A 25647-nucleotide genomic window follows, 5' to 3' on the forward strand; every position below is an offset into this window, starting at 1 on the left:
TTGGGGGCGTCTGGGTGGCGTGGCAGTCTATTCCGTTGCACACCAACACAGGGATCGGCGGTGGAAATCCTTACCTCCGGCTTGGTCGGGTGTCCCTACAGACACAATTGGCCGTGTCTACGGGTGGGAAGTCGGATGTGGGTATGTGTCCTGGTCGCTGCACTAGCGCCTCCTCTGGTCGGTCGGGATGCCTGTTCAGAGGTGAGGGCGAACTGGCGGGGAATAGCGTGATCCTCCCACACGCTACGTCCCCCTGGTGAAACTCCTCACTGTCAGGTGAAAAGAAGCGGCTGGTGACTCCACATGTATCGGAGGAGGCGTGTGGTAGTCTGCAGCCCTCCCCGGATCAGCAGAGGGGATGGAGCAGCGACTGGGACAGTTCGGAAGTGGGGTAATTGGCCAAGTACAATTGGGAAGAAAAAAGGGCAAAAAAAACAAAACAAAACGGTAACACTTTCTATGAAGCTTGCATCTATAATGCCGTATAAGCATCTATAACGCCCTATAAGTATAGCTATAAGTCATTGTAAGATTCATTATAACCGTGTTTACGCCCTCACAACACCTCATAACAACCTTTATGATACATTATGTCAATTTAAAACGGATTTATGCATTATAAATATGTTATCATTAGCCTGTTTATCTGTCAAATGTCATAATGCATCATAGCCAACTTGTTTTGCTGAAGTTTTGTGGAGATGCATAATGAGACTTCAGTGCTATTTCAGTCTTCAGCCATAGCCATTAGTCATTGTAATACACATTATATGAAAGTATGGGCGTTAAAGATGCAATAGATGCTTATAGGGCGTTGTCTGTGAATGATCTCATTCATCCAGGTCATGGTTATCCAAAGGAGTTGAATCAAGTGCAACTGGACTTGGTATATATCCGTGAACACGTTTCGCCTCTCATCCAAGAAGCTTCCTCAGTTCGTGCCTTTCTGACTAGACGAAGCTAGTCTGACTGGCTGGTGATGAGATGAATTTATCCTCTTTGAGTCGTTGTCAGAGCTATGGGCGTTATACTTATAGGGCATTCCTTATAGATGCAAGCTTCATAGAAAGTGTTACCAAAAAAACTAATCGCTATCTTGCAGGTGGGACCTCAGTGTGGTGTGCTCCAGAATAGAATCGAGTCACAAATTCTCTCCGTGTTGGTGATTTGGGGAAGTATGCCATGGAGAAGCCTCCCAACAACTCCATCGAAAAATGTTGATGTTTGTCGACTTTCTGGTTTTTATTATAACGACAAGGAACAAGCGCAATCTTTTCAATGGCATGGTAAAACAGCAGTATGCTGTAGATTTAGAAGAGCTGACAGGGCCCTTTAGCAGGGGCGTTGGCTGGAATGTTAACCGTCAGGGGCTTGAGCCCAGATTCTTCTCCATCAAAAAACTTATAAAAACGTACTTTTAGATAGACTTTTTCCATGCATTTTTTTTTCTTGCATGTGAGGGGCTACACGTTGCTTAAAAAATGTGAAAATTGGAGAAGGGAGGAAGGTATTTGATTTATCAAATAATCTGCACACGAATACTGCAGCCACTCAAACGTCTCAAACCAAAAGACACCTATTACCGTTATTACTAGGCCCGCATGATGGAAAATCCTCAAAATCCATAATAAAATGGCAATTTCACGAATGAGAGTTGAAAACGGCTAACTACGCAGGAGTGGTTGGGTAAACTTTCATAATTTGGTTGCAAAATAAATGGTGATGGACCGGCTTGATGTGAACAATCACCTCAGTGGTACAGGTAGTGAAACATGAGCCTGGTAAAACGTAGGCTAAAGTTTTGTTTTATGGACGCTGTGGTAACTTAGCTGTGAATGTACTAAATGATCAGAAAAAAAAAGTTGGATTGGTCATAAAACTTGCCTCGGGTGTTATCACGGTTTGTAGGACTACCAGACTGAAAAGATAAGTTTTGGGCTATCTAACACAAGGACTGGGCTATTTTGGTGTTGCTAGCCAAAGGGGTTCCCTCAGCCCTGTTTCATTGAACTTACCTAAACTTAACCTAACCGACCATAACTTGACTTAACCTCAACCTCTACCTAACCCTAACCTCAACCAAACACTTACCTTAACCTAACATTAACTGATAGCTAACCTATTTGATAGCTAACCCACAGGACTGAGGGAACATAAGGCTGAAGGAACATCCCTCATAGCGCCTGACACTGGGCCGGATCCGCCCACAGTCCGGCAGATCCGCATAGGAATCACATCCGCCCATAGACCGCCCCGTCTCTGCGCCGATTCCGGCAGATCAATCACATCCGCTCCTAGACCGCCCCGCGCCTCTGGCCTGAGTGTGGCCTCCTAAAGTATTGGCACATTGTGCAAAAAGACACTGGGGCGGATCCGTTTTGCGGATCCATGCCAATTGCTGTGATACATCCGGCCCGGATCTGGCCCAGTTTCATTTTGCTGTCTGGAATAGGGCTGACCCACCAAAGGGAGGCACAACTAAGCTATCATTGCTAACAGTTTAGTGCAATGCAAAGTATGTTAGCTGTGTATAACTTATGCTCTGCTCATATCCTGTTCACATAACTTGGAATTCATACAGACGTTTACACACCTTGTGTACTGGCTTAGTATGAGAGGGTCTTTGTGCTTCAGCATCAACCCCTTTACCGGTAATAAATCTGCGTATATCCATTTTCTCCCTCGCACTGACTGACTTTGTTGGCTAGCGTTTGGCATAGTAACCCCGACAGAGACCTGTCAGCCAATAAGACATGAGTATTTCCACATATTTTCCTGTAAACCCACTCTGATTGGTCTTGCCTCCATTCATTGACGATAAAATACAACACTCCATTCACTGAAGATTGTTGTGTTCCGTTTATATTGATACTCATGTTACCCTCGTGCACCGCTAAGTGGTGCTATGTTAATATGCTGTTTCCTGTTTTGACGCGAAGAAGAGAATGTAACGATGGCTGCCTACAAGACCCTAGAGTTAAGTAATCCGACCTGCCTCCTCATGATTGTGCACCATCCAACACTACAAGATAAATTACGACACTGCCGTCTTCTTTTACTTACCTTCAGTTACTCAAAGTGGGGAGTTATTTGGGGCTATAGAACAAATCTAGGGTGCTGCAGCCCTGAATGCCCAGGCCAGGCGACACCAGTGCCCATTAGGCGTCAGTGATGTGATGGTTGCTAACTCCCTACAGACACATAGCAATATAGCTAGCTATGTAGCAAACAGGCAAGCACAGTCAAATTGTTTGCCATGGTATACCATGTTGACAAGTTTCTAGTGCTGCTCAGGGTTTTGAAATCTGTAACACTATGAGCTTGGACAGGAAAGGGCGGGGTATGTGCGGCGAGATTTCTTTGGCACCAATCAGAACACTACACCCGTTTCTCGCGTCCATTAGGCCACACTGGCCGTGTAGTAACGGGGATTTCGAGGTAGTCTAACGTCATTTGGCAGAAACTAAATAAAAGATTGTCAGCTGGCTGAGTTTAAGGTGTTTCTCCACACCCCTGGTTTGCACCACCTTCTCCCACTTTGCTCTCCAGCCCCTGAATGACATGATGCTTTCTTTCTTTCTTTCTTTCTTTCTTTTCTTTTTTTTGGGGGGGAAATATAAACCACTGACAGGTGGAGTGAATAACATTGATTATCTCGTTACAGTGGCACCTGTCAAGGGGTGGGATATTTTAGGCAGCAAGTGAACAATCAGTTCTTGAAGTTGATGTGTTGGAAGCAGGAAAAATGGGCAAGTGTAAGGATCAGAGTGACTTTGTCAAGGGCCAAATTGTGATGGCTAGATGACTGGGTCAGAGCAGCTCCGAAGCGGCAGGTCATGCGGGGTGTTCCCATTATGCAGTGGTCAGTACATACCAAAAGTGGTCCAAGGAAGGACAACTGGTGAACCTGTGAGAGGGTCATGGGCTCCCAAGGCTCATTGATGTGTGTGGAGAGCGAACACTAGCCCGTCTGGTCCAATCCCGCAGAAAAGCTCAAATTTACTGAAAAGTTTAATGCTGGCTGTGATAGACAGCTGTCAGAACACACAGTGCATCACAGCTTGCTGTGTATGGGGCTGCGTAGCCACAGACTGGTCAAGAGTGCCCTGATGACCCCCTGTCCACTGCCGAAAGCACCTACAATGGGCACGTGAGCATCAGAACCGGGCCATGGAGCAGTGGAAGAAGGTGGCCTGGTCTGATGAATCACGTTTTCTTTTGCGTCATGTGGACAACTGGGTGCGTGTGCGTCGTTTAACTGGGGAAGAGATGGCACCAGACTGCACTATGGGAAGAAGGCAAGCCGGCAGAGGCAGTGTGATACTCTGGGCAATGTTCTGCCGGGAAAACTTTTGGCATGCATGTGGATGTTACTTTGGCACGTACCACCTACCTAAACACTGTTACAGACCAAGCACACCCCTTCGTGACAATGGTATCCCCTGTTGGCAGTGACCTCAGGTGGTTTTAATGTTTTGGCTGATCAGTGCATCGTTTGGTGTATATCTTACTGGTTACAGATAACTTTGTGGAGGGGGGGGGGTAACCATTTTGTTATGCTACTTTTAGTTTGGTTATTTTAATCGTGCTTTAAAGGAGGTGTCATGTTTCCTGTATAATGAGAAGTCTGTATTAATTTCAAGATGGGATTTTAAAGCATCCTTCCCAGAATAACCGTCCCAAGTTGTGCAGGTTGTGAGCTTTTTTTTATAGACGTGCCCGTTTATTTATGGGTCAGCCTGCTGGTCAGTTATAGTGCATGTTGAGTTGCTTCGCTGTATCCCCCCGTCAGCATTTATTTTCAAAGCTAATTTTCTGTGCTCTTCTGGGGCATGGTGGTCCAGTTGACCTCAGCATTGCAGCCTGGGGCTTTACGTGTCAGAGCTTCTGATGTCCTGTTTTTCAACTTTCGTGTGAGCGGCTCCTTTGGAATTGCCTGGAAACATTGCGTATATCACCGGCCTTGTCCACTTAATGATTTTTTTTTTCTTAGAGAATCAAGCGCTAACCTCATTGACTTCACAAGCGATCATGTTTCAATTGCATATTTACATTTTCATTTAGCCATTTGGCAGACGCTTTCATCCGAAGCGACTTCCAAGGAAGTCAGTAATTAGTAGAAGGAAACGAGTGTAGGCAACTGGCATAATAGAGCGATACACAGTAATTGTGTTATAGCCAAGCGTGCATACGAAATCGAGACACTGAGTCTGTGTGCATTGTACATTAGGAGGTGATAGCAAAAAAAAAAAAGGAAAAACCAAAGGTCAAAAATCAAGTGCAAACGCTGATAAAACAGTGACGCGGGTAGTAAAGGGTTTTAGAGTAGAAATGTTATATATTATACACCGGAAAATGGTGTATAATATAATATGGCACGACAGCGGCAGCCACCATCAGGTCACAGGTTAATATACCTGCAACCAGAGATAATTTCAGGGTAAAGGTAGGCCTTGATGAGGAAAGTTTTGGGGCTTTTCTTGAGTTAAGTGAGTCAGTAGTTCTTATGGAGACGGGGAGGTCATTCCACCATTTTTGGGCTAGGTGAGAGAAAGGTCGGGATCTAGAGCTTGTCATTGTTGTAGATGGGACAGATAGTAGCCCACTAAAGGCAGAGCGAATACAGGATTGCAGGTGACACGGTGCAGTGCCGCGAACTGCCCCGAACGCCAACAACGAGGTTTCTAACTTTATGCAAGAAGCAACTGGAAGCCGGTGTAAGGATGCAACGAGATGAGTGATGGCTGCAGATTTTGGGAAGCTGAAGACCGAGTGTGCAGCACCACCATGCCTCTTTATCACACGAACAACTGGTTGGGCTAATGAACACATGCAAGGCAGGACCCCTTATAAACCCGTTGATTTAAATTCACCAATTTGAATCAGTCGATTAGATTCGGGCTTTAGGAAAATGAAACTCCAGGAATAGCAACGTCAGCTATAAAGACAAAACGGCTAAGATCTGATGGAAAGTGTCAAGCTGCTGCTATACCTTGTTGTTGCATCAACATGTGCTTTCTTCTGTGTGTGTAATCCACGAGAAAAGGTCACATCTAACTCTAGTTTAAAGATGATTTACTTTCGAGCAAGGATGCACACCTGGAAACACAGTTTGCACTGATTTGTTTGTCATAACTAAAATGTTTTTCACCAAAAATGGACCACAATTGTCATGGCGACCAGTATGAATCAAAAGTAGACATTTTATCGAAATTTAGTGCCGCTTGTTGGACTATACCTATACTTAGGTTTGAAATCGATAAACCAGAAAAGCAAAAAAACCTGACAAAACTCACAACAGATTGAGGGAGCAGGACACATGGGGGCTAACATGGTCTTTATATGTGTACTGTGCATTTAACTGGAGAAAGAATGTGGATATGAGCGGGTGAGATTGTCGTCCTGGTCCCAGCTATAAGCATGGTTTAGTTTGTCGTTAATGTTAGAGGACAGAAGAAAAAGCAGAGCAGCGTCTGTGTACCAATATGGTAACGCTAAAAGCTTTGATGCAGCCTTTCTCAGTTTCAGCTAGCCTCTCAGCTTTGGGAGCCATTAATGTTGCAGAAGTGAACTAGAGAGAGAGAGAGAGAGAGAGGGAGAGAGAGAGAGAGAGAGAGAGAGAGAGAGAGAGAGAGAGAGAGAGAGAGAGAGAGAGACTGCCCTCTATAGAAAACAGCATACACTGTCAACCATTTTGAACATGCCAACGTAGACTCCAGGCTCCTTCCTTTCCCAGTTTTCTAAAGGCTTTACATAATTCAGATAGTCCCCCGCGGACTGAGAAGGCTTTTAAGTGCAAGTGATGTCTGACTATCACCTAAAAGACATTGCCATGTGTCCCTTATTAAGAAGTAATTCAGTCACGAGGGTTCTTGATGACATGCGGGATTGAGGAAAAATCAGTGATGCAGATGCAGAATGTGTGAGGGACACTTATTCCCGAAGTGGAAACCTTGTCTGAAGCCACATTCAGTGCACAAAATGAAGTGTTGATGGAAATTTCTCGTTCCTTCTCTTGATGACTATGTGTGTATAATCCTTTCCCACTCCCCTTTTCTCTCCTTCCACCCCTCCCTCCTTCAGGCCAGAGATGACATACTGAACGGCTCCCACCCTGTCTCCTTTGATAAAGCCTGCGAATTCGCCGGTATCCAGGCTCTGATCCAGTTTGGACCCCATGTGGAACACAAGCACAAGCCTGGGTTTCTGGAGTAAGCTTCCCTTATCATAGAGATGCATTAACACAAACACTGTACAATGTACTGTTCTTTCCCTTGCTGAGTGCACAGCCATCCATATACAGTTGTGATCCTCTTGCACTTCAGCAAAGGCCATTCTTTCAGGATTTCCTCACCGGGAATGTGGAGGGTGGATGTCAGCTGTGACAATTGCTGTTTTGATATGCGGGCATTTTGGCAAGAATGACCTCATATGTGGTAGCATTTTAAGAGAAAAGGAAATGCCTTAAGCACATAAATCTAACCCTGTAAAAATGTCATTTACCTCCGTAGCCTGAAGGAGTTCCTACCTAAAGAGTACATCAAGCAGAGAGGCTCAGAGAAGAAAATATTCCAAGTATGTACATTACAGTGCTGTGTTGTACAGTTACAGTATGTTTAAAAAAACGTCCCACACCATGTGACCTGTAGGAAAAAGTAAATCCACTCGGGTTATCTAGGGATTAGTCGACAAATACAGTAAAGCTCACTAGTTCACAGTGTCTAATAATGTGGTTAATGTAATCTTCTTTATTAGAAATATTAAGTCTTTCCTCTTTTTCTGTTTTCAAGGAACACAAGAACGCTGGAGAGATGACTGAGATTGAAGCAAAAGTGAAATATGTAAAACTTGCAAGGTCCCTTCAGACTTATGGAGTGTCCTTCTTCCTGGTGAAGGTAAAGTGCATAAGAAAGTACCAAAAGCTTGCTGCTGGGAGGGGCAAAGCAATGCAGAACCAACAAAAAGTGGGATCAAGTTGAAAACCGGTGTTAATTTCGCATAACAGGGCCAATGAAGTGGATTTACTTTGAAAGATAAATGCAGTACACCACGGACAGAATAAAAAAAAAAGAAAAAAAGACAAACTACACCTCCTTTGATGCCCATAGGTGGTTAAAATGGGCGTAAGCCTGCTAGTCTTGGCTATTGAGCAAGCTAGGGACAATTCTTCAAACGCAACATCTACCCATCCTACTCTGCAATGAATATGAACTTGGCATGTCCATCCATCCATTATCCAAACCGCTTATCCTGCTCTCAGGGTCACGGGATGCCGGAGCCTGTCCCAGCAGTCATAGGGCGGCGGGCAGGGAGACACCCATGACAGGCCACTACAATTGTTCATCACCAAAATAAATTCACCGTAGAAACTGGGCTAACAGACACACTAGACACCACACAAACATTTCGTTATAATGGCCCTTCTGCCATTAATAGTTACTTCTCATTCATTCATTTTCCAAGCCACTTATCCTAATTAGGGTCGCGGGATGCTGGAGACGGTCCCAGCGCTCATTGGGCTGAAGGTGGGGGGAAACTCCCCGGACAGGTTGCCAGTTCACACCTAGGGGCAATTGACTATATCCGATTCATCTGACTTACATGTCTTTGGACTCTGGGAGGAAAACTGGAGCTCCCGGCAGAAACCCACAAGGGCATGGGGAGAACATGCAAACTCCGGTCGGCTGGGAATCGAACCCAGGACCACCTTGCTGTGAGGCGATAATGCTGCGCCACCGTGCCACCTGGGTTACTTCTCACGTACAATCAAATTACATCAATGATAACACTCGGCACAGTGAATTATCTCAGTAGAGCAAAGGGGCATGCAATGTTCCACCACTAACATACAGCAGCTGTACAATTAGAAGACTGGGCTGTGCATGTTCAAATGGGTAATAAGCTGCTAAACAGATATCAAAATATATGGAAAATACCAAAATGTGTTTATGCACACGATTTGCATTTTGTAGAGGAGGTTTGTGAGCGTGCTATGTGGCAGCAAATCCAACGCTCTCCGAGGCTTTTGACAATGCCATTTTCTACGGTTTGGTCGACATAATAGTGAACTGACTGTGCAGTGCAGCAACATGATGAGGCATCAGCTAGTAGGATAAAAGCTCTTTCATGGCAGCCCAGTCATTTACAATCCTACAGGAAAAAGAGAAAGAGTGCTGTCGCCTGGGCTCTTAATGGACTATAAATCGAATGTTTGCCCGAGTATTCAAAGTAAACGACGAGGCCAGGATCCTCTTTGTGTCGGATGTGTGTTGGCGCACTTGCGCGTCTACATTTAAAGGTGTTTTCCGTGCGTGATGGGAGAATGTTGTGATGGAGCTTTTAAGACACCGTTAAATAATTCACCCCAGCTGCACTCTCTGTTGTGCTGGCGGAGGCTAAACCCGGATCCATCTTTGGTGTGGTTGAAGAATGTTTGGACAGCCTATCACTCGTCATCATATCGTCGTCTACCAGTCTTCAGTCGCGGCAGGTTCCTAGGGCCAATCCTCCTTTTGTATTGTATGTCTGTTTTGTGTTCATGTGTATGTGTGTCTGTCTGTATGTTTGCATTTCTCTGCTTGCATTTTTTTGGGTAGGGGGCTCGAGGGGGGGGGTTGTGCTGGGTTCAAGCCAACGACAAGCTTTTGACATTGCTCCAGCCTCATGTTGTGAATTCCTGTATCAACAGATGTTCCTGAAACTAAACCAATGCGAAAGGCACAGTCTCTAATTACGCCCGTCCACTTCAGATTTTGAAATCGGACTTCCTGGCGTTAATACAATCTCAGAACATATTGCACTCAAAACAACAACAAAAAAAACTCAACGAAGACAATGAGAGTCTTGAGTGGATCTCTATAGATAGCTAGCTAGCGGTATTATTGGCATAATGCTAACCGCCCTTGTGTTTAAGGACACTGGGTTGGTTGGCATTATATTTAGCGGCCTGTGTTCGTTTTCCGGAGTTGCTACTTCTTGACCCGGTGCTGCACAACAATAGCTGAGAGATGGAGCGAATATTTTCCTCATTTTCAGCTCCCTTTACTCAACAAACCTCTAATTTCGACGGCGTCCTCCGTGCCCCTGGAGGGGAGCCAAGTGTAGGCTCAAGCTCTGAAGTGAGCGGTAATAGCTTTTCAGTGGGCAGAGAGTGGAGGGCAGTGGAGCTGGGGGGGGGGGGGCAGAGAGCTTGTGTAAGTACGCTGCTGGTCCTCTGACATTGACTAAAGCCTGGAGAGACCCGGCTCGATAGAACGGCGGTTAAACAAGGCTGGGGTCTGCAGGCTCACAACCCATGTGCTGGCTTTACCATCCCTCGGCCTATCAGGGCTTCCAACCGCAAATTCAGCAGGTTTGCCAGCGTGTCGCCGCAACTGTTATTGCTTTCATGCCTTAAGTGAATCATCCGTGTAGGTGTTCAGCACCTACATCAACATCGTCTGATATATATGATGTTTTCTTACAGGAAAAGATGAAGAGCAAAAATAAACTGGTCCCCCGGCTGTTGGGAATAACCAAAGAGTCGGTGATGCGGGTGGATGAGAAAACCAAGGATGTGGTGCAGGAGTGGCCCCTGACCACAGTCAAGAGATGGGCTGCCTCCCCCAAGAGTTTTACCCTGGTACTGTGAGTTCCTCTGCATTCACTAGTTTAACTTGTGCCGTCCGAAGGTTCACGCTCCTAACCCGACGTTCACGTCAGTTTAAGTCGTACACAGTCGGGTGTCGCTGCACAACTCTACATCCAGCGTCTCATTTTCCGCGACTTCTCGTTTTCCTAAATTCACCGGCGCCCTTAAAAATTGCTGCGGCCTCAAACGACCGTACCGAGAGTGTCCCTTTCAGTATGCTTCCCTGTTTTATTATTGCTCTTAGCGTGCAGTAAATGTCAGAGGAGGCACGCGGAGAATTATTTATCTTAAGGCGTTTTCAACTTTGCATCTCGCGTGTTGTGAAACCTTTTGCCGGTTTTCTCCCACACGTTGTCTTATTAAGCCACCCTGCACTAAGCTGGAAAGGAGTAATACGTTTAACGATTAATAAGATGTGCCAAAAAAAATAGACTCGGAGGTAACATTTGCCAACATTGATTTGAATGAAATATTTCACCCTCTTCTCTCCGTCGAACGCTTCGAACCGAGCAGTTTTGGGATTCTGGAGACGAGGGTTTCTTATTTCCGATCGGCTCTTTGAAGGAGTTTCAACTGCTGTAGAAGCCAGATAACTTGTTTTTGTTTTGTTTTTGTTTTTCTTTGTTTTATATTAAGAGTAGGAATGTTGACGGTATTGCTGGGATGGTTTATTTGAGTGCTTTTTTTTTTTTTTTCCACCTGCGAAATGCAGCCAGGCTCTTGGAGGACAAGGAATGTCAAAAGAGAAGTTTTAGGAGAATGAAACTTTTAAGGACTCTAGGTTTCAATCAATCAATCGAGCTGCATTTTATATAGCGCTTTTCTAGCCGCAACAGCCACTCAAAGCGCTTTACAATTAATTAATTCACACAAACACATGGATGGCATGTCAACTAGGCAAGGTGTGAGGAGTTAATCCAGTTAGGTTTGCCTGTGTAACATCTGCCCTCTCCATTCTTGCCTCCTCCCTGTGTACCTCAGGATTTTGGAGAGTACCAGGAGAGTTACTACTCCGTTCAGACAACGGAGGGAGAGCAGATCTCTCAGCTGATCGCCGGATACATCGACATCATCCTCAAAAAGGCAAGTCGTTTACAAACCCGAGCGCCGTAGCGTGCCGGCGTACGTTGATCACTGCAACGTCTGCTGTGCTTTTCTCAACAGAAGCAGAGCAAGGATCGTTTCGGCCTTGAGGGAGACGAAGAATCCACCATGATGGAGGAGTCGGTCTCCCCTAAGAAGTAAGGGTGCTTCGTGTACCGACCACTGCAGGGTCTTTACACTGCTAAGTGCAGGAGTGCGCCGGCCAACCGGATCCAGGCAGCGCAGCCTAGTTTTTCCTCCTCGTGTGAATTTAAACCTCACTATTTAATTGTGCATATAATTACGCTTCTGCATGTTTAGCGTAGTACCCCCAAGAGGGAGTAACGTTGCGGTTAAGCCCACAAACAGCATTCTGAATTTTCACCGCCGGTCTCTGTATTTCATGTCCAATTTTTGTTTCAAATCCAAATGCAAAAACTGCCCCGAGGCAAAGGACTGTATTATCATTTTAGTTGGTAAAGGAAAACCCGACTGTGCAGAGGCATGAGTTAAAATATCACCTTCCTGAACGTTGTGTTCTCTTACTTTGTGTGTCTCGGTGGGCTGCGTTCTCTTGTTTATTGGTGCCGTTTACTGACTGCAGACACGGTAACTGAGAGAGCCAGTGATCTACAGTGTCACGCAGAGATAAGAGATGTGTTGTCACTGGGAATCTGCTCATTTTAAGTTCCCTTTGTGACAGATGATGCCGAATGGGCATCCTATTCGAGCGGCTGATTGACTCGTTTTACGGTTCTCAACACAAAAAAGCATAATTGCTGCGTCTCAAAAAAGGCATATAGCCAACAGAGTAGGTAGTTTCTGTTGAGCAGGGCAGGAGAGCAGACATTTTAACATGCAATTTCTAAAATTGCAACTCACTGGACCAAGCACTTTTAATCATAATCATTGTAACGTTGTTAACCCGACTAAAGAAAATGTTAGCTTCTCAATGATGAACTACATACTGTCTCGGATATACTCAGTATTGTAAGTGTTATGAGCTATATACAGTATAGTAAATAACTCTGAGCAGTTCAACTAATTTCCCAGTTCTTGGAGATTACCAGTTATCCTTTAGTGCGTCTCTTTCCAAGATGTCTGTTTGTTGGCCATTAGGTCCACAATCCTGCAGCAGCAGTTCAACCGAGTGGGCCGTGTGGAGCATGGCTCTGTAGCACTGCCAGGTATCATCCGCTCAGGGTCCATCGGGGGCCCTGACACCTTTAATGTGGGCACCATGCCCTCTGCTCAGCAGCAGATCACCACCGGGCAGATGCACAGAGGACACATGCCCCCACTGGTATGTATGCTCAGTTCCAATATCAAACAATAGGGGGGGGGGGGGGGATAAAAATTCTCCTCACGCCAGTGCAACAAAATTTCTCTTTCTACAGTTTTGGGGCATTACTTCCAAATTTTTCAAGATTTTCTTAATTTCAGATTACAGTTTGAAAAATATGTTTAAGTTTTTTTTTTTTTTAGTCATGTTAGTGTGTGCAATGCATTTCATAACGTTGTTTCATAGCTTGTTTAAAGTTTGTCTTGGTTGTTTGCATTTGTTAACAAAGGCCTAAAGCTGTGTTTGTATTGCAGTTCATTCAAAGTGTGCAATCTGTGCCGTCTGTGCCGTCTTGTCAGAGTTTGGCCCAGCAGGCGCTGATGGGGACCATTAACAGCAGTATGCAGGCAGTGCAGCAGGCACAAACTGACCTGGGACATGTAGATAACCTGCCACCACTGGGGCATGACCTGGTGAGTCCACCTCATGGTTTTCCTTGAGAAAAAGCATGTGAAAAAATGCACACACAACTTAATTAACTTTCCATAAGGATGAAAATGATATGATGTGCTCACTGTAGCAAGCAAGGAGATTATCATGTAGCATTTATATGATCATTTATGCAGTTCTATCTATCTATCTGTCTGTCTGTCTGTATCAATTATAAAGGCAGCGAGTGAGCGATGTGTAATTGGGTGGTGGAATTGACTGTATATACGAGATGTGTTTTAATGCTTGAGATGAACACTTCTAAAGCTGTGGGAGTTGTGAGGCCCTGGTCCTTTAATCCTTGACAAAAAAGTTTATATGAGCTGAAACTCTCCCACTGTGATGAAAGCCAACAGCCCTCCTTTTTCCTCCCCCACTGAAAGGCATCCAGGGTTTGGGTTCAGAACAAAGTGGATGAATCCAAACATGAAATCCACTCTCAAGTTGACGCCATCACCGCCGGTACGGCGTCTGTGGTCAATCTCACTGCAGGTGAGTGCCCAGGAGAATCCCAAACTGCCATTTTCACTTGTCCGTTCATTTCTCCACCGTAATCCTTCCTGATAAAGCCTTTGCTTGGCAAAAATCTAAAGCAAATTGCTCTGATTTAGCAAAATAGCTGTTCGTCTGAAGGGTTAGCAGCTCCAAGGTGTAAATCAATAGACATATTTTCTAAGGCAAAGTCAAGTGCTCACTAAGGAGGAGCCTTGAGTTCCCCTTCAATAATGGAGTGTTTCCCATTTGCCCTGATAAATATTTCCATGGATAAATAAGTCTTAAGATTTCAAGACTTGCAGCCCTGGAACTCAGCTACTGGGAGCGTCTCCCGCACTCCCCCTGCTGCTTGGCTTGGTGCCAGTCAGGTTCCTGCCAGCCTTTCACTGGGTTTTAATCTCACCTAGCCATCTGTTGGACGGCACTTTGACTCCCCAACCACACAGCAGAAAGTTCTTTTTCTTTTTCCCCCCACAAAGTCCTTTGCTCCATCTCGGTGCTTATCACCGCAGAACCATGTCAAACGGGCTCTAATTATGACATTGACACTGATGTGTGCATTATATGACATGCAAGCTGCTCTATGGATTTTATGAGTCGATGCGGCAGCAGCGGAACTAATTTAGATGCAGAGCAGAGGCGCAGTGTCTCATGATGTTGATCCGTCCCCTCGGCAGGTGAGCCCACAGAAACTGATTACACAGCGGTGGGCTGTGCCATCACCACCATCTCATCCAACCTCACGGAAATGTCCAAGGGCGTAAAGCTGCTAGCGGCACTCATGGATGATGAAGTGGGCAGCGGGCACAAGCTTATGGGCGCTGCCAGGACACTGGCAGGGGCTGTGTCAGAGCTGCTTAGATCTGTTGAGCCTGCAGCTGCAGAGGTAAGGTATACAACCGGCGAAGTCCGTTGCCCACACCTGACCTCCCTTCTAAATATACTTCAGTATTAGCATTTTACCATGAGATACGTGTTATTCCCGCTGTCAGTGTCCTGGTGATGATGCATGAGAATTGTATTAAAATGCTGTGATTTTAGATTTAGGGGTCATTTACAAGTGTCTGGAATATGACTGGGAGGAGGTCTGTGTAGACCAGGCTAGGAACTAGTAGTGAATGTGGTGATGTAATCCCCACACAGCCCAGACAGACCGTGCTGACTGCAGCAGGAAGCATCGGCCAGGCCAGCGGGGACCTGCTCCGTCACATGGGGGAGGGCGAGACTGACGAGAGGTTCCAGGTTAGACGACGCCCACACACTGTTCCTATGACACCACTGCCAAACAGGAAGACACAGACATTCTCAGGCCCCATTTAAAAATCCACAAGTTTTACTCTTACTTCCTAAACCATTGTGTGGAGTTAATAACAGAGGGGCGGGCTGCACATTGGCTCATATTGCTTTTCATTCAGCATCTTTTTTTTCTTTTCTTTTTAAGTCATGTTCATGTGATTCTCATATACTTGTCTTTTCTTCCCCCGCTCTGCTCTCTCAAAACATACCGTATTTAAAAGGCATGGCAGAGACAAGTTATTGTATACAAGCTCCTGTTCTTTATGGAAAACTTTATTATGGTTTTCCATCTCACACTCATGGACTCGTCCTCTGATCTCATTACCAGCTGATTCCTTCCCTTTACATAATCAGGTTACACAATTTCAGTCAAAGTTGTGTGCTGAAAACCTTCTGCGATCTGCTCGCCTGCGTTTTGCACAGCTGTGCTGTGGTTCAGTGAATGACATTGATGGATGTGTTTCAGGATGTGCTGATGAATCTGGCCAAAGCAGTGGCCAACGCAGCTGCCATGTTGGTCCTGAAGGCCAAGAACGTGGCCCAGGTGGCCGAGGACACGGTGCTGCAGAACCGAGTGATCGCAGCTGCCACTCAGTGTGCCCTGTCCACGTCACAGCTGGTGGCCTGCACCAAGGTACCGATCCAACGCCTTTTTAACCGTACAGTCGTGTCGATGAAGGGTTCGGCTCCAAGCGTGCGGTTATGGGGGCAGAATTTTGTCTGGGACGTTACTCCAGTCAGCTGTGGCTCTGTCATAGTCTATAAACTAGGTATATGTGGTCAAATGACTTGTAATTCACACAATTCAGAGAGCAGTTTTTGTTTAAAAAAAAAAAAAATGAGGAATAAGGGATTGATTTTCAAATGTATTTTAATCTCACAACTGGACTATTACTGACAGTAGACCATGAGGTTTCATCCGTGTGTTTGGACTCATAGTGCAAGGATTTACCTTTAGTCTGTTAAGTTTGCAGTTTTCCTTTCAGATAACTAGACAGTGCTTGCTTTTTTTACTATTTAAGAAAAACGGATAAAAAGGAATAACGGGATCTTATGCTTTTTTACTGAGAATGGATGATATATCAGGAACTATTGAATAGCAGCTACTTTTTACAGTCTGAAATGGCTCAATAGAAAATGAGAGTGAGATAATCTCAACATTAGAGTTGCCATGTATCTGAATGGGTGAAACAAAAACGAGACGCGTTCTGTAGTCTATAAGCGTCTGTGAGCGAGCGTTGTTCTCTCCCCACAATACATTGCGGTGCAGGTAGTGAGCCCCACCATCAGCTCCCCAGTGTGTCAGGAGCAACTTGTGGAGGCAGGGAAACTGGTGGACCGCTCGGTGGAGACCTGCGTCAAGGCCTGTCGCTCAGCCTCCGACGATGGCGAACTGCTCAAGCAAGTCGGGGCAGCTGCTGGTGTGGTGAGCCAGGCCCTCAATGATCTGCTGCAGCATGTCCGCCATTACGCCAGCTGCGGAGAGCCCATCGGACGCTATGACCAAGCCACTGACACAATCATGAACGTCACAGAGAACATCTTTACCTCCATGGGCGACGCCGGTGAGTTCATGGGCAAGGCAGGAGGCACATTAAAGGTCTCATTGTACTTATTGGGACTCTATTGAGTGAGATCATGACTGAAATGCTCTTCAGTAAAGAGCGCACTCGAATGGCACTGTGGACAAATATGCTAGCATCCTGAGTTTGATGTTATGAGCCCCAGAATTGCCTTTGGGCATCGCAGAGAACTTGTAAGCAGCTCTGGATGAAAGTGTCTGCTAAATGAGTAAATGTCAAGTCTCTTGGTTGCGAGTGAGTTTGATGTGCAGCCATTTGGGACTGTAGATTCAGTGAACTGACTATTATCTAAGAACTGGGCAAGTGAAAAACAATGCCCGAGTCATTTAAAGCTCCAATTTCTTGGGTTGCCGTTCTAAAGCCACACTTTTAGCATACTTGATCCAATGAATTTGGACTCAGAGGGGCTTTAGACGCTGTCAGATTATGGTTTCTGGTATGTGATCTTAGAATGCCTCCCCACTGAAAATGTTTCCAAGGCTTGGGGTATTTGTTATGGTTCAAGCCATGACACTGAAGAATTTCCAAATCTAGCTCGGTTCTCAAGGAGCCGTAGACGACATGTCATCCAAAACCAAAACTGAATTTTCAATCTGGTCTCAATCAGCATGGGGGGAGGGGGGGGCTTTGAAACTTAAAAGGAAACACATGACCTGGGCATTTTTCAGAGGGTAGCCTCTGCAACAAGAAAAGGAAAGGGGGGGGGGGGAAACCTGTGGCTATGGATCAACATTGAGTGTCAGAACAGGGTTCATTCTCGAGACAGAGTATCATGAGCCTCCCAAGGCTGTAGGGTGTGGGCTATAAAGCAGCCAGGATGTCTTGTCTTTGATAGTCTCCTCAGCTTGAGTTATTTCCAGCTGGAGGTGGGCGGTTTGGAAGTACAGCTATTTATAGCAAGTGTGTTGGAAGGATTGCATCACCTGCTACATGTAACATATATTCTTGAAACCTTAATTGATGTGAGAGAGGATTAGTCACTAGAAACCTTGAGCTGCAAGCCAAGGGCACTTGGAGCTGAAATCTGTAGTGTGACTCCTCAAGAATAAAGCAATTAAATAATTATCCCAACTGTGTACCATGCATTTTCAGCATCCAACACAGAATTGCAAGTGCAACACAGCGTTGTCTTTGTCTCTCCTTGCTTTGTTGCGTGCACTACCTGTAACATGTGCGTGTCTGTGTTTCTGTGTGTATTTGCGTACATGTGAATGTAAAAAGGGGAGATGGTGCGTCAGGCCAGAGTACTAGCCCAGGCCACCTCTGACTTGGTCAATGCCATGAGATCTGATGCGGAGGCAGAGGTGGATGTCGACAACTCCAAAAAGCTGCTCGCTGCAGCCAAACTACTGGCTGATGCCACAGCTAGGATGGTGGAGGCTGCTAAGGTGAGATACTGACAGGGATACTTTCAAAAAGTAATCCAATAAAGATGAAAAAATTACCAATTTTTTTTAAATTTTTTTTACTTAAAGTGGAATTTGTACTTTGACCCACTGAATTTTCTAACTCACTGACATCACATCGTCGGTTTAAGTGATTTGTATATTACTTACCGCATATAATATGTTGACAGGCTTTAAATAGTGTGACTACTGTGAACTATAGATGATGTGCTGTTGAATACCAAAGGATTCTTTCCTGCTATGTAAAAGATACTAGTTTCTTTTACCACGGTTTAAATATATTAATGTTTTCAAACATTTCCATGAAAGCGCCTATACCCTTTTAAAATATCTGTGATCTGATTGGTACATGTTGTATATCATATACATATATATAACTATATAATGATGAAACCGTTTAATTTTGTACATTTTTCTAAATTAATTCATTAAATAAATTAATTGATTCAATTTTTGTAAATTATTCTACTTTACTTATTATAATCTGATAACCCCCCAGTACTTAATACTGTCGGTATCTGTATTAATTATATCACCACTGTAGCTTTCTCATGGGTAGTATGCCAAACCCGAGGACAAACGTTAAATGCAGTGCTAAATAATGAAACTCAATTTCTGATACTTTTTGGAAGAATGGATCTCTCTGTATTACCGTGTGCAGTAGCCAAGAGCAACATTTCCAAATAACAGGGAACGGCATCAGTGGTTCTTAATAAGCCCCTGGCACTGTCGACAAGTATAAATGAGCGGCGCATTATTAATGCGAAATACTCAAGCAAGTGAAAAACTGCTTATGGCTCGTTAGATGTTTTTGATCTGTGACACATTAATCATCATATCGCTGTCATTATCAAGAGGAAATGGGAATCTGGCGCTGGCGGTTTCCTTGGCAACTGTCACAAAGCAGACAGCTAAATGCCTCCTTGCATCTTTTGTGCCGTGTGTACAGTCAGAATTGTGAGATGGTGAAAGAGGACTCCGTGTCTCCTTTCACTGTCGCGTCCTGATAAGTGGGTGTTGCTGCGGTACTTGATATTAATGCCTCCGTATGCTGTGGTTTGTGTGTGTCTGTGTGTGTATGTTTGTGTTTATATCTGTGTGTGTGTGTGTGTGTGTGTGTGCACGTCTGTCTCTGTGTGAATGGGCCCTCAGGGGGCAGCAGCCTACCCTGAGAACGAGGACCAGCAGCAGAGGCTGAGGGAGGCAGCTGAGGGGCTGCGTGTGGCCACGAACGCCGCAGCACAGAATGCCATAAAGAAGAAACTGGTGAACAGACTGGAGGTGAGTCTTGGGCTTTACCTTTGGCTGCCTCCGACCACGACCTAAAGAAAACGTGCTCAAGCTTTGGTTTATCAACCTCTTATCAGAATTCCCCCGTTCTGTGGGCGTCCGTTGCCTACCAACACGGGGCTCGCCGATTCGAATCCCCGTGTTACCTCTGACTTGGACGGGCGTCCCTACAGACACAATTGGCCGGGTCTGCGGGTGGGAAACCGGATGTGGGTGTGTGTCCTGGCCGCTGCACTAGCGCCTCCTCTGGTCAGTCGAGGCACCTGTTCAGGGGGTAGGGGTAACTGGGGGGGGATAGCGTGATCCTCCCACGCACTACCTCCCCCTGGCGAAACTCCTCACTGTCAGGTGAAGAGAAGCGGCCGGCGACTCCGCATGTATCGGAGGAAGCATGTGGTAGTCTGCAGCCCTCCCCGGATCGGCAGAGGGGGCGGAGCAGCAACCGGGATGGCTTGGAAGAGTGGAGTAATTGGCCGGATACAACTGAGGAGAAAAAGGTGGGAAAAAAAATCCAAAAAAGAAAAGCAATTCCCCCGTTCTTCTCTTCACGGTGCGTTATCGTCACTGTGTAAGAGGATGTACAGTATATGTCAGATCAGACTCGTCAGTATGGGTACATTACCAGCTAAGTGTAAATGTATAGTTTAGCCCTCAGGTAAAGGGTTTAGCCCACATGTACTCCTGTCCCCTACTAGCTAGTCAGCCTCAAGTCTCTCATGCCATCGTCACTGTGTAAGAGGATGTACAGTATATGTCAGATCAGACTCGTCAGTATGGGTACATTACCAGCTAAGTGTAAATGTATAGTTTAGCCCTCAGGTAAAGGGTTTAGCCCACATGTACTCCTGCCCCCTACTAGCTAGTCAGCCTCAAGTCTCTCATGCCATTGTCACTGTGTAAGAGGATGTACAGTATATGTCAGATCAGACTCGTCAGTATGGGTACATTACCAGCTAAGTGTAAATGTATAGTTTAGCCCTCAGGTAAAGGGTTTAGCCCACATGTACCCCTGTCCCCTACTAGATCGTCAGCCTCAAGTCTCTCATGCCATCGTCACTGTGCAAGAGGATGTACAGTATATGTCAGATCAGACTCGTCAGTATGGGTACATTACCAGCTAAGTGTAAATGTATAGTTTAGCCCTCAGGTAAAGGGTTTAGCCCACATGTACTCCTGTCCCCTACTAGCTAGTCAGCCTCAAGTCTCTCATGCCATCGTCACTGTGTAAGAGGATGTACAGTATATGTCAGATCAGACTCGTCAGTATGGGTACATTACCCGCTAAGTGTAAATGTATAGTTTAGCCCTCAGGTAAAGGGTTTAGCCCACATGTACTCCTGTCCCCTACTAGCTAGTCAGCCTCAAGTCTCTCATGCCATCGTCACTGTGTAAGAGGATGTACAGTATATGTCAGATCAGACTCGTCAGTATGGGTACATTACCAGCTAAGTGTAAATGTATAGTTTAGCCCTCAGGTAAAGGGTTTAGCCCACATGTACTCCTGCCCCCTACTAGCTAGTCAGCCTCAAGTCTCTCATGCCATTGTCACTGTGTAAGAGGATGTACAGTATATGTCAGATCAGACTCGTCAGTATGGGTACATTACCAGCTAAGTGTAAATGTATAGTTTAGCCCTCAGGTAAAGGGTTTAGCCCACATGTACTCCTGCCCCCTACTAGCTAGTCAGCCTCAAGTCTCTCATGCCATCGTCACTTTGTAAGAGGATGTACAGTATATGTCAGATCAGACTCGTCAGTATGGGTACATTACCAGCTAAGAGTAAATGTATAGTTTAGCCCTCAGGTAAAGGGTTTAGCCCACATGTACTCCTGCCCCCTACTAGCTAGTCAGCCTCAAGTCTCTCATGCCATCGTCACTGTGTAAGAGGATGTACAGTATATGTCAGATCAGACTCGTCAGTATGGGTACATTACCAGCTAAGTGTAAATGTATAGTTTAGCCCTCAGGTAAAGGGTTTAGCCCACATGTACTCCTGCCCCCTACTAGCTAGTCAGCCTCAAGTCTCTCATGCCATCGTCACTGTGCAAGAGGATGTACAGTATATGTCAGATCAGACTCGTCAGTATGGGTACATTACCAGCTAAGTGTAAATGTATAGTTTAGCCCTCAGGGAAAGGGTTTAGCCCACATGTACTCCTGCCCCCTACTAGCTAGTCAGCCTCAAGTCTCTCATGCCATCGTCACTGTGCAAGAGGATGTACAGTATATGTCAGATCAGACTCGTCAGTATGGGTACATTACCCGCTAAGTGTAAATGTATAGTTTAGCCCTCAGGTAAAGGGTTTAGCCCACTTGTACTCCTGTCCCCTACTAGCTAGTCAGCCTCAAGTCTCTCATGCCATCGTCACTGTGTAAGAGGATGTACAGTATATGTCAGATCAGACTCGTCAGTATGGGTACATTACCAGCTAAGTGTAAATGTATAGTTTAGCCCTCAGGTAAAGGGTTTAGCCCACATGTACTCCTGCCCCCTACTAGCTAGTCAGCCTCAAGTCTCTCATGCCATCGTCACTGTGTAAGAGGATGTACAGTATATGTCAGATCAGACTCGTCAGTATGGGTACATTACCAGCCAAGTGTAAATGTATAGTTTAGCCCTCAGGTAAAGGGTTTAGCCCACATGTACTCCTGCCCCCTACTAGCTAGTCAGCCTCAAGTCTCTCATGCCATCGTCACTGTGTAAGAGGATGTACAGTATATGTCAGATCAGACTCGTCAGTATGGGTACATTACCAGCTAAGTGTAAATGTATAGTTTAGCCCTCAGGTAAAGGGTTTAGCCCACATGTACTCCTGTCCCCTACTAGATAGTCAGCCTCAAGTCTCTCATGCCATCGTCACTGTGCAAGAGGATGTACAGTATATGTCAGATCAGACTCGTCAGTATGGGTACATTACCAGCTAAGTGTAAATGTATAGTTTAGCCCTCAGGTAAAGGGTTTAGCCCACATGTACTCCTGTCCCCTACTAGCTAGTCAGCCTCAAGTCTCTCATGCCATCGTCACTGTGTAAGAGGATGTACAGTATATGTCAGATCAGACTCGTCAGTATGGGTACATTACCCGCTAAGTGTAAATGTATAGTTTAGCCCTCAGGTAAAGGGTTTAGCCCACATGTACTCCTGTCCCCTACTAGCTAGTCAGCCTCAAGTCTCTCATGCCATCGTCACTGTGTAAGAGGATGTACAGTATATGTCAGATCAGACTCGTCAGTATGGGTACATTACCAGCTAAGTGTAAATGTATAGTTTAGCCCTCAGGTAAAGGGTTTAGCCCACATGTACTCCTGCCCCCTACTAGCTAGTCAGCCTCAAGTCTCTCATGCCATTGTCACTGTGTAAGAGGATGTACAGTATATGTCAGATCAGACTCGTCAGTATGGGTACATTACCAGCTAAGTGTAAATGTATAGTTTAGCCCTCAGGTAAAGGGTTTAGCCCACATGTACTCCTGCCCCCTACTAGCTAGTCAGCCTCAAGTCTCTCATGCCATCGTCACTTTGTAAGAGGATGTACAGTATATGTCAGATCAGACTCGTCAGTATGGGTACATTACCAGCTAAGAGTAAATGTATAGTTTAGCCCTCAGGTAAAGGGTTTAGCCCACATGTACTCCTGCCCCCTACTAGCTAGTCAGCCTCAAGTCTCTCATGCCATCGTCACTGTGTAAGAGGATGTACAGTATATGTCAGATCAGACTCGTCAGTATGGGTACATTACCAGCTAAGTGTAAATGTATAGTTTAGCCCTCAGGTAAAGGGTTTAGCCCACATGTACTCCTGCCCCCTACTAGCTAGTCAGCCTCAAGTCTCTCATGCCATCGTCACTGTGCAAGAGGATGTACAGTATATGTCAGATCAGACTCGTCAGTATGGGTACATTACCAGCTAAGTGTAAATGTATAGTTTAGCCCTCAGGTAAAGGGTTTAGCCCACATGTACTCCTGCCCCCTACTAGCTAGTCAGCCTCAAGTCTCTCATGCCATCGTCACTGTGCAAGAGGATGTACAGTATATGTCAGATCAGACTCGTCAGTATGGGTACATTACCCGCTAAGTGTAAATGTATAGTTTAGCCCTCAGGTAAAGGGTTTAGCCCACTTGTACTCCTGTCCCCTACTAGCTAGTCAGCCTCAAGTCTCTCATGCCATCGTCACTGTGTAAGAGGATGTACAGTATATGTCAGATCAGACTCGTCAGTATGGGTACATTACCAGCTAAGTGTAAATGTATAGTTTAGCCCTCAGGTAAAGGGTTTAGCCCACATGTACTCCTGCCCCCTACTAGCTAGTCAGCCTCAAGTCTCTCATGCCATCGTCACTGTGTAAGAGGATGTACAGTATATGTCAGATCAGACTCGTCAGTATGGGTACATTACCAGCTAAGTGTAAATGTATAGTTTAGCCCTCAGGTAAAGGGTTTAGCCCACATGTACTCCTGCCCCCTACTAGCTAGTCAGCCTCAAGTCTCTCATGCCATCGTCACTGTGTAAGAGGATGTACAGTATATGTCAGATCAGACTCGTCAGTATGGGTACATTACCAGCTAAGTGTAAATGTATAGTTTAGCCCTCAGGTAAAGGGTTTAGCCCACATGTACTCCTGTCCCCTACTAGCTAGTCAGCCTCAAGTCTCTCATGCCATCGTCACTGTGCAAGAGGATGTACAGTATATGTCAGATCAGACTCGTCAGTATGGGTACATTACCAGCTAAGTGTAAATGTATAGTTTAGCCCTCAGGTAAAGGGTTTAGCCCACATGTACTCCTGCCCCCTACTAGCTAGTCAGCCTCAAGTCTCTCATGCCATCGTCACTGTGTAAGAGGATGTACAGTATATGTCAGATCAGACTCGTCAGTATGGGTACATTACCAGCTAAGTGTAAATGTATAGTTTAGCCCTCAGGTAAAGGGTTTAGCCCACATGTACTCCTGCCCCCTACTAGCTAGTCAGCCTCAAGTCTCTCATGCCAGGTGGGGGTGCAGCGGGGGGCTAGTCAGCCTCCTCTTACATCTCCCCCCATCTGTGATTCAGGTTCTGTGTAGCTCCTATCAGAAATGAGCTGTCGCTGCGGCGTACATACATGATTCCCTCTCATCTGTTCCCCCTGTGCAGTCGCGTAAATAATTCCTAATGGGAAACAAATTAGTATGTCAAATTATGTCCCAACATTATCAATATCGTCTTCTTTAACCAGTCTAGTCGGCGTAAAAGATTTATGTTCCACCCTGTCAGGTTTGAAGCATTACAGAGATGAGCCACGCACGGCATCGCGATCCGGCATTTGCTTACATTGCCTGCCTCAGTTATGTTGCCCAGGGGAAGACGTTGTCGTGTACGCTGTGTCGTGATTGGTCAAAACACTTCCTGGTCTGATGAGCTTTTTTTGGTGTGACAGACCGTCTCTGTAGCATTACTATGCTGTGGAAGAGATGGGCTGGTTTAAGGGACTAGCCAGCCTCTTAACACTCAGGGCTCTATTCTAATGTCGGCGTGGAGGCATAAACGCAGGCAGATTGGCAGGTTCCTCGGGTGCGAGGCGACCTTTCCCCGCCCGCTTCTGTTTGGTCGTTTGGTGGCTTGAAAGGAAACGCGGCCGGGTCGAGATAGGTGTGGCAGCGCAGCTCGGGGTGTGTTAATGCAGATCTGCTGGCACAGTACAATGTTGGTATCCATTTTGGCTTGAGACTGCGTTTACGGGGGCGTCCGGGTAGCATGGCAGCCTATTCCGTTGCCTACCAACACGGGGGATCGCCGGTTCGAATCCCCGTGTTACCTCCGGCTTGGTCGGGCGTCCCTACAGACACTATCGGCCGTGTCTGCAGGTTCGGAAGCTGGATGTGGGTATGTGTCCTGGTCGCTGCACTAGCGCCTCCTCTTATCGGTCAGGGCGCCTGTTCGGGGGGGAGGGGGAACTGGGGGGAATGGCGTGATCCTTCCACGTGCTACGTCCCCCTGGTGAAACTCCTCACTGTCAGGTGAAAAGACTGGCGACTCCACATGTATGGGAGGAGGCATGTGGTAGTAGCAGCCCTCCCCCAGAGGGGGCGGAGCAGCGACTGGGATGGCTCGGAGAGTG

General features: G+C 45.9%; 1 protein-coding gene across 1 annotated transcript in view; it reads left to right on the forward strand.

The window, feature by feature from the left end:
* The window catches only part of tln2b (talin 2b), an 80915-nt gene that overhangs the window by 19220 nt on the left and 36048 nt on the right, over positions 1-25647 (forward strand). The window contains exons 6-20 of the mRNA XM_056281207.1: positions 7084-7211; positions 7512-7575; positions 7791-7895; positions 10466-10621; positions 11612-11713; positions 11795-11871; positions 12833-13016; positions 13355-13468; positions 13868-13976; positions 14657-14865; positions 15123-15221; positions 15742-15909; positions 16546-16840; positions 18080-18246; positions 19417-19545. Coding sequence (XP_056137182.1) covers positions 7084-7211; positions 7512-7575; positions 7791-7895; positions 10466-10621; positions 11612-11713; positions 11795-11871; positions 12833-13016; positions 13355-13468; positions 13868-13976; positions 14657-14865; positions 15123-15221; positions 15742-15909; positions 16546-16840; positions 18080-18246; positions 19417-19545 — 2106 coding nt within the window. The remainder of the gene's footprint in view (positions 1-7083; positions 7212-7511; positions 7576-7790; positions 7896-10465; positions 10622-11611; positions 11714-11794; positions 11872-12832; positions 13017-13354; positions 13469-13867; positions 13977-14656; positions 14866-15122; positions 15222-15741; positions 15910-16545; positions 16841-18079; positions 18247-19416; positions 19546-25647) is intronic.

Source organism: Lampris incognitus, chromosome 6, assembly GCF_029633865.1.
Source record: "Lampris incognitus isolate fLamInc1 chromosome 6, fLamInc1.hap2, whole genome shotgun sequence".
In the NCBI taxonomy this organism is placed as follows: Eukaryota; Metazoa; Chordata; class Actinopteri; order Lampriformes; family Lampridae; genus Lampris; species Lampris incognitus.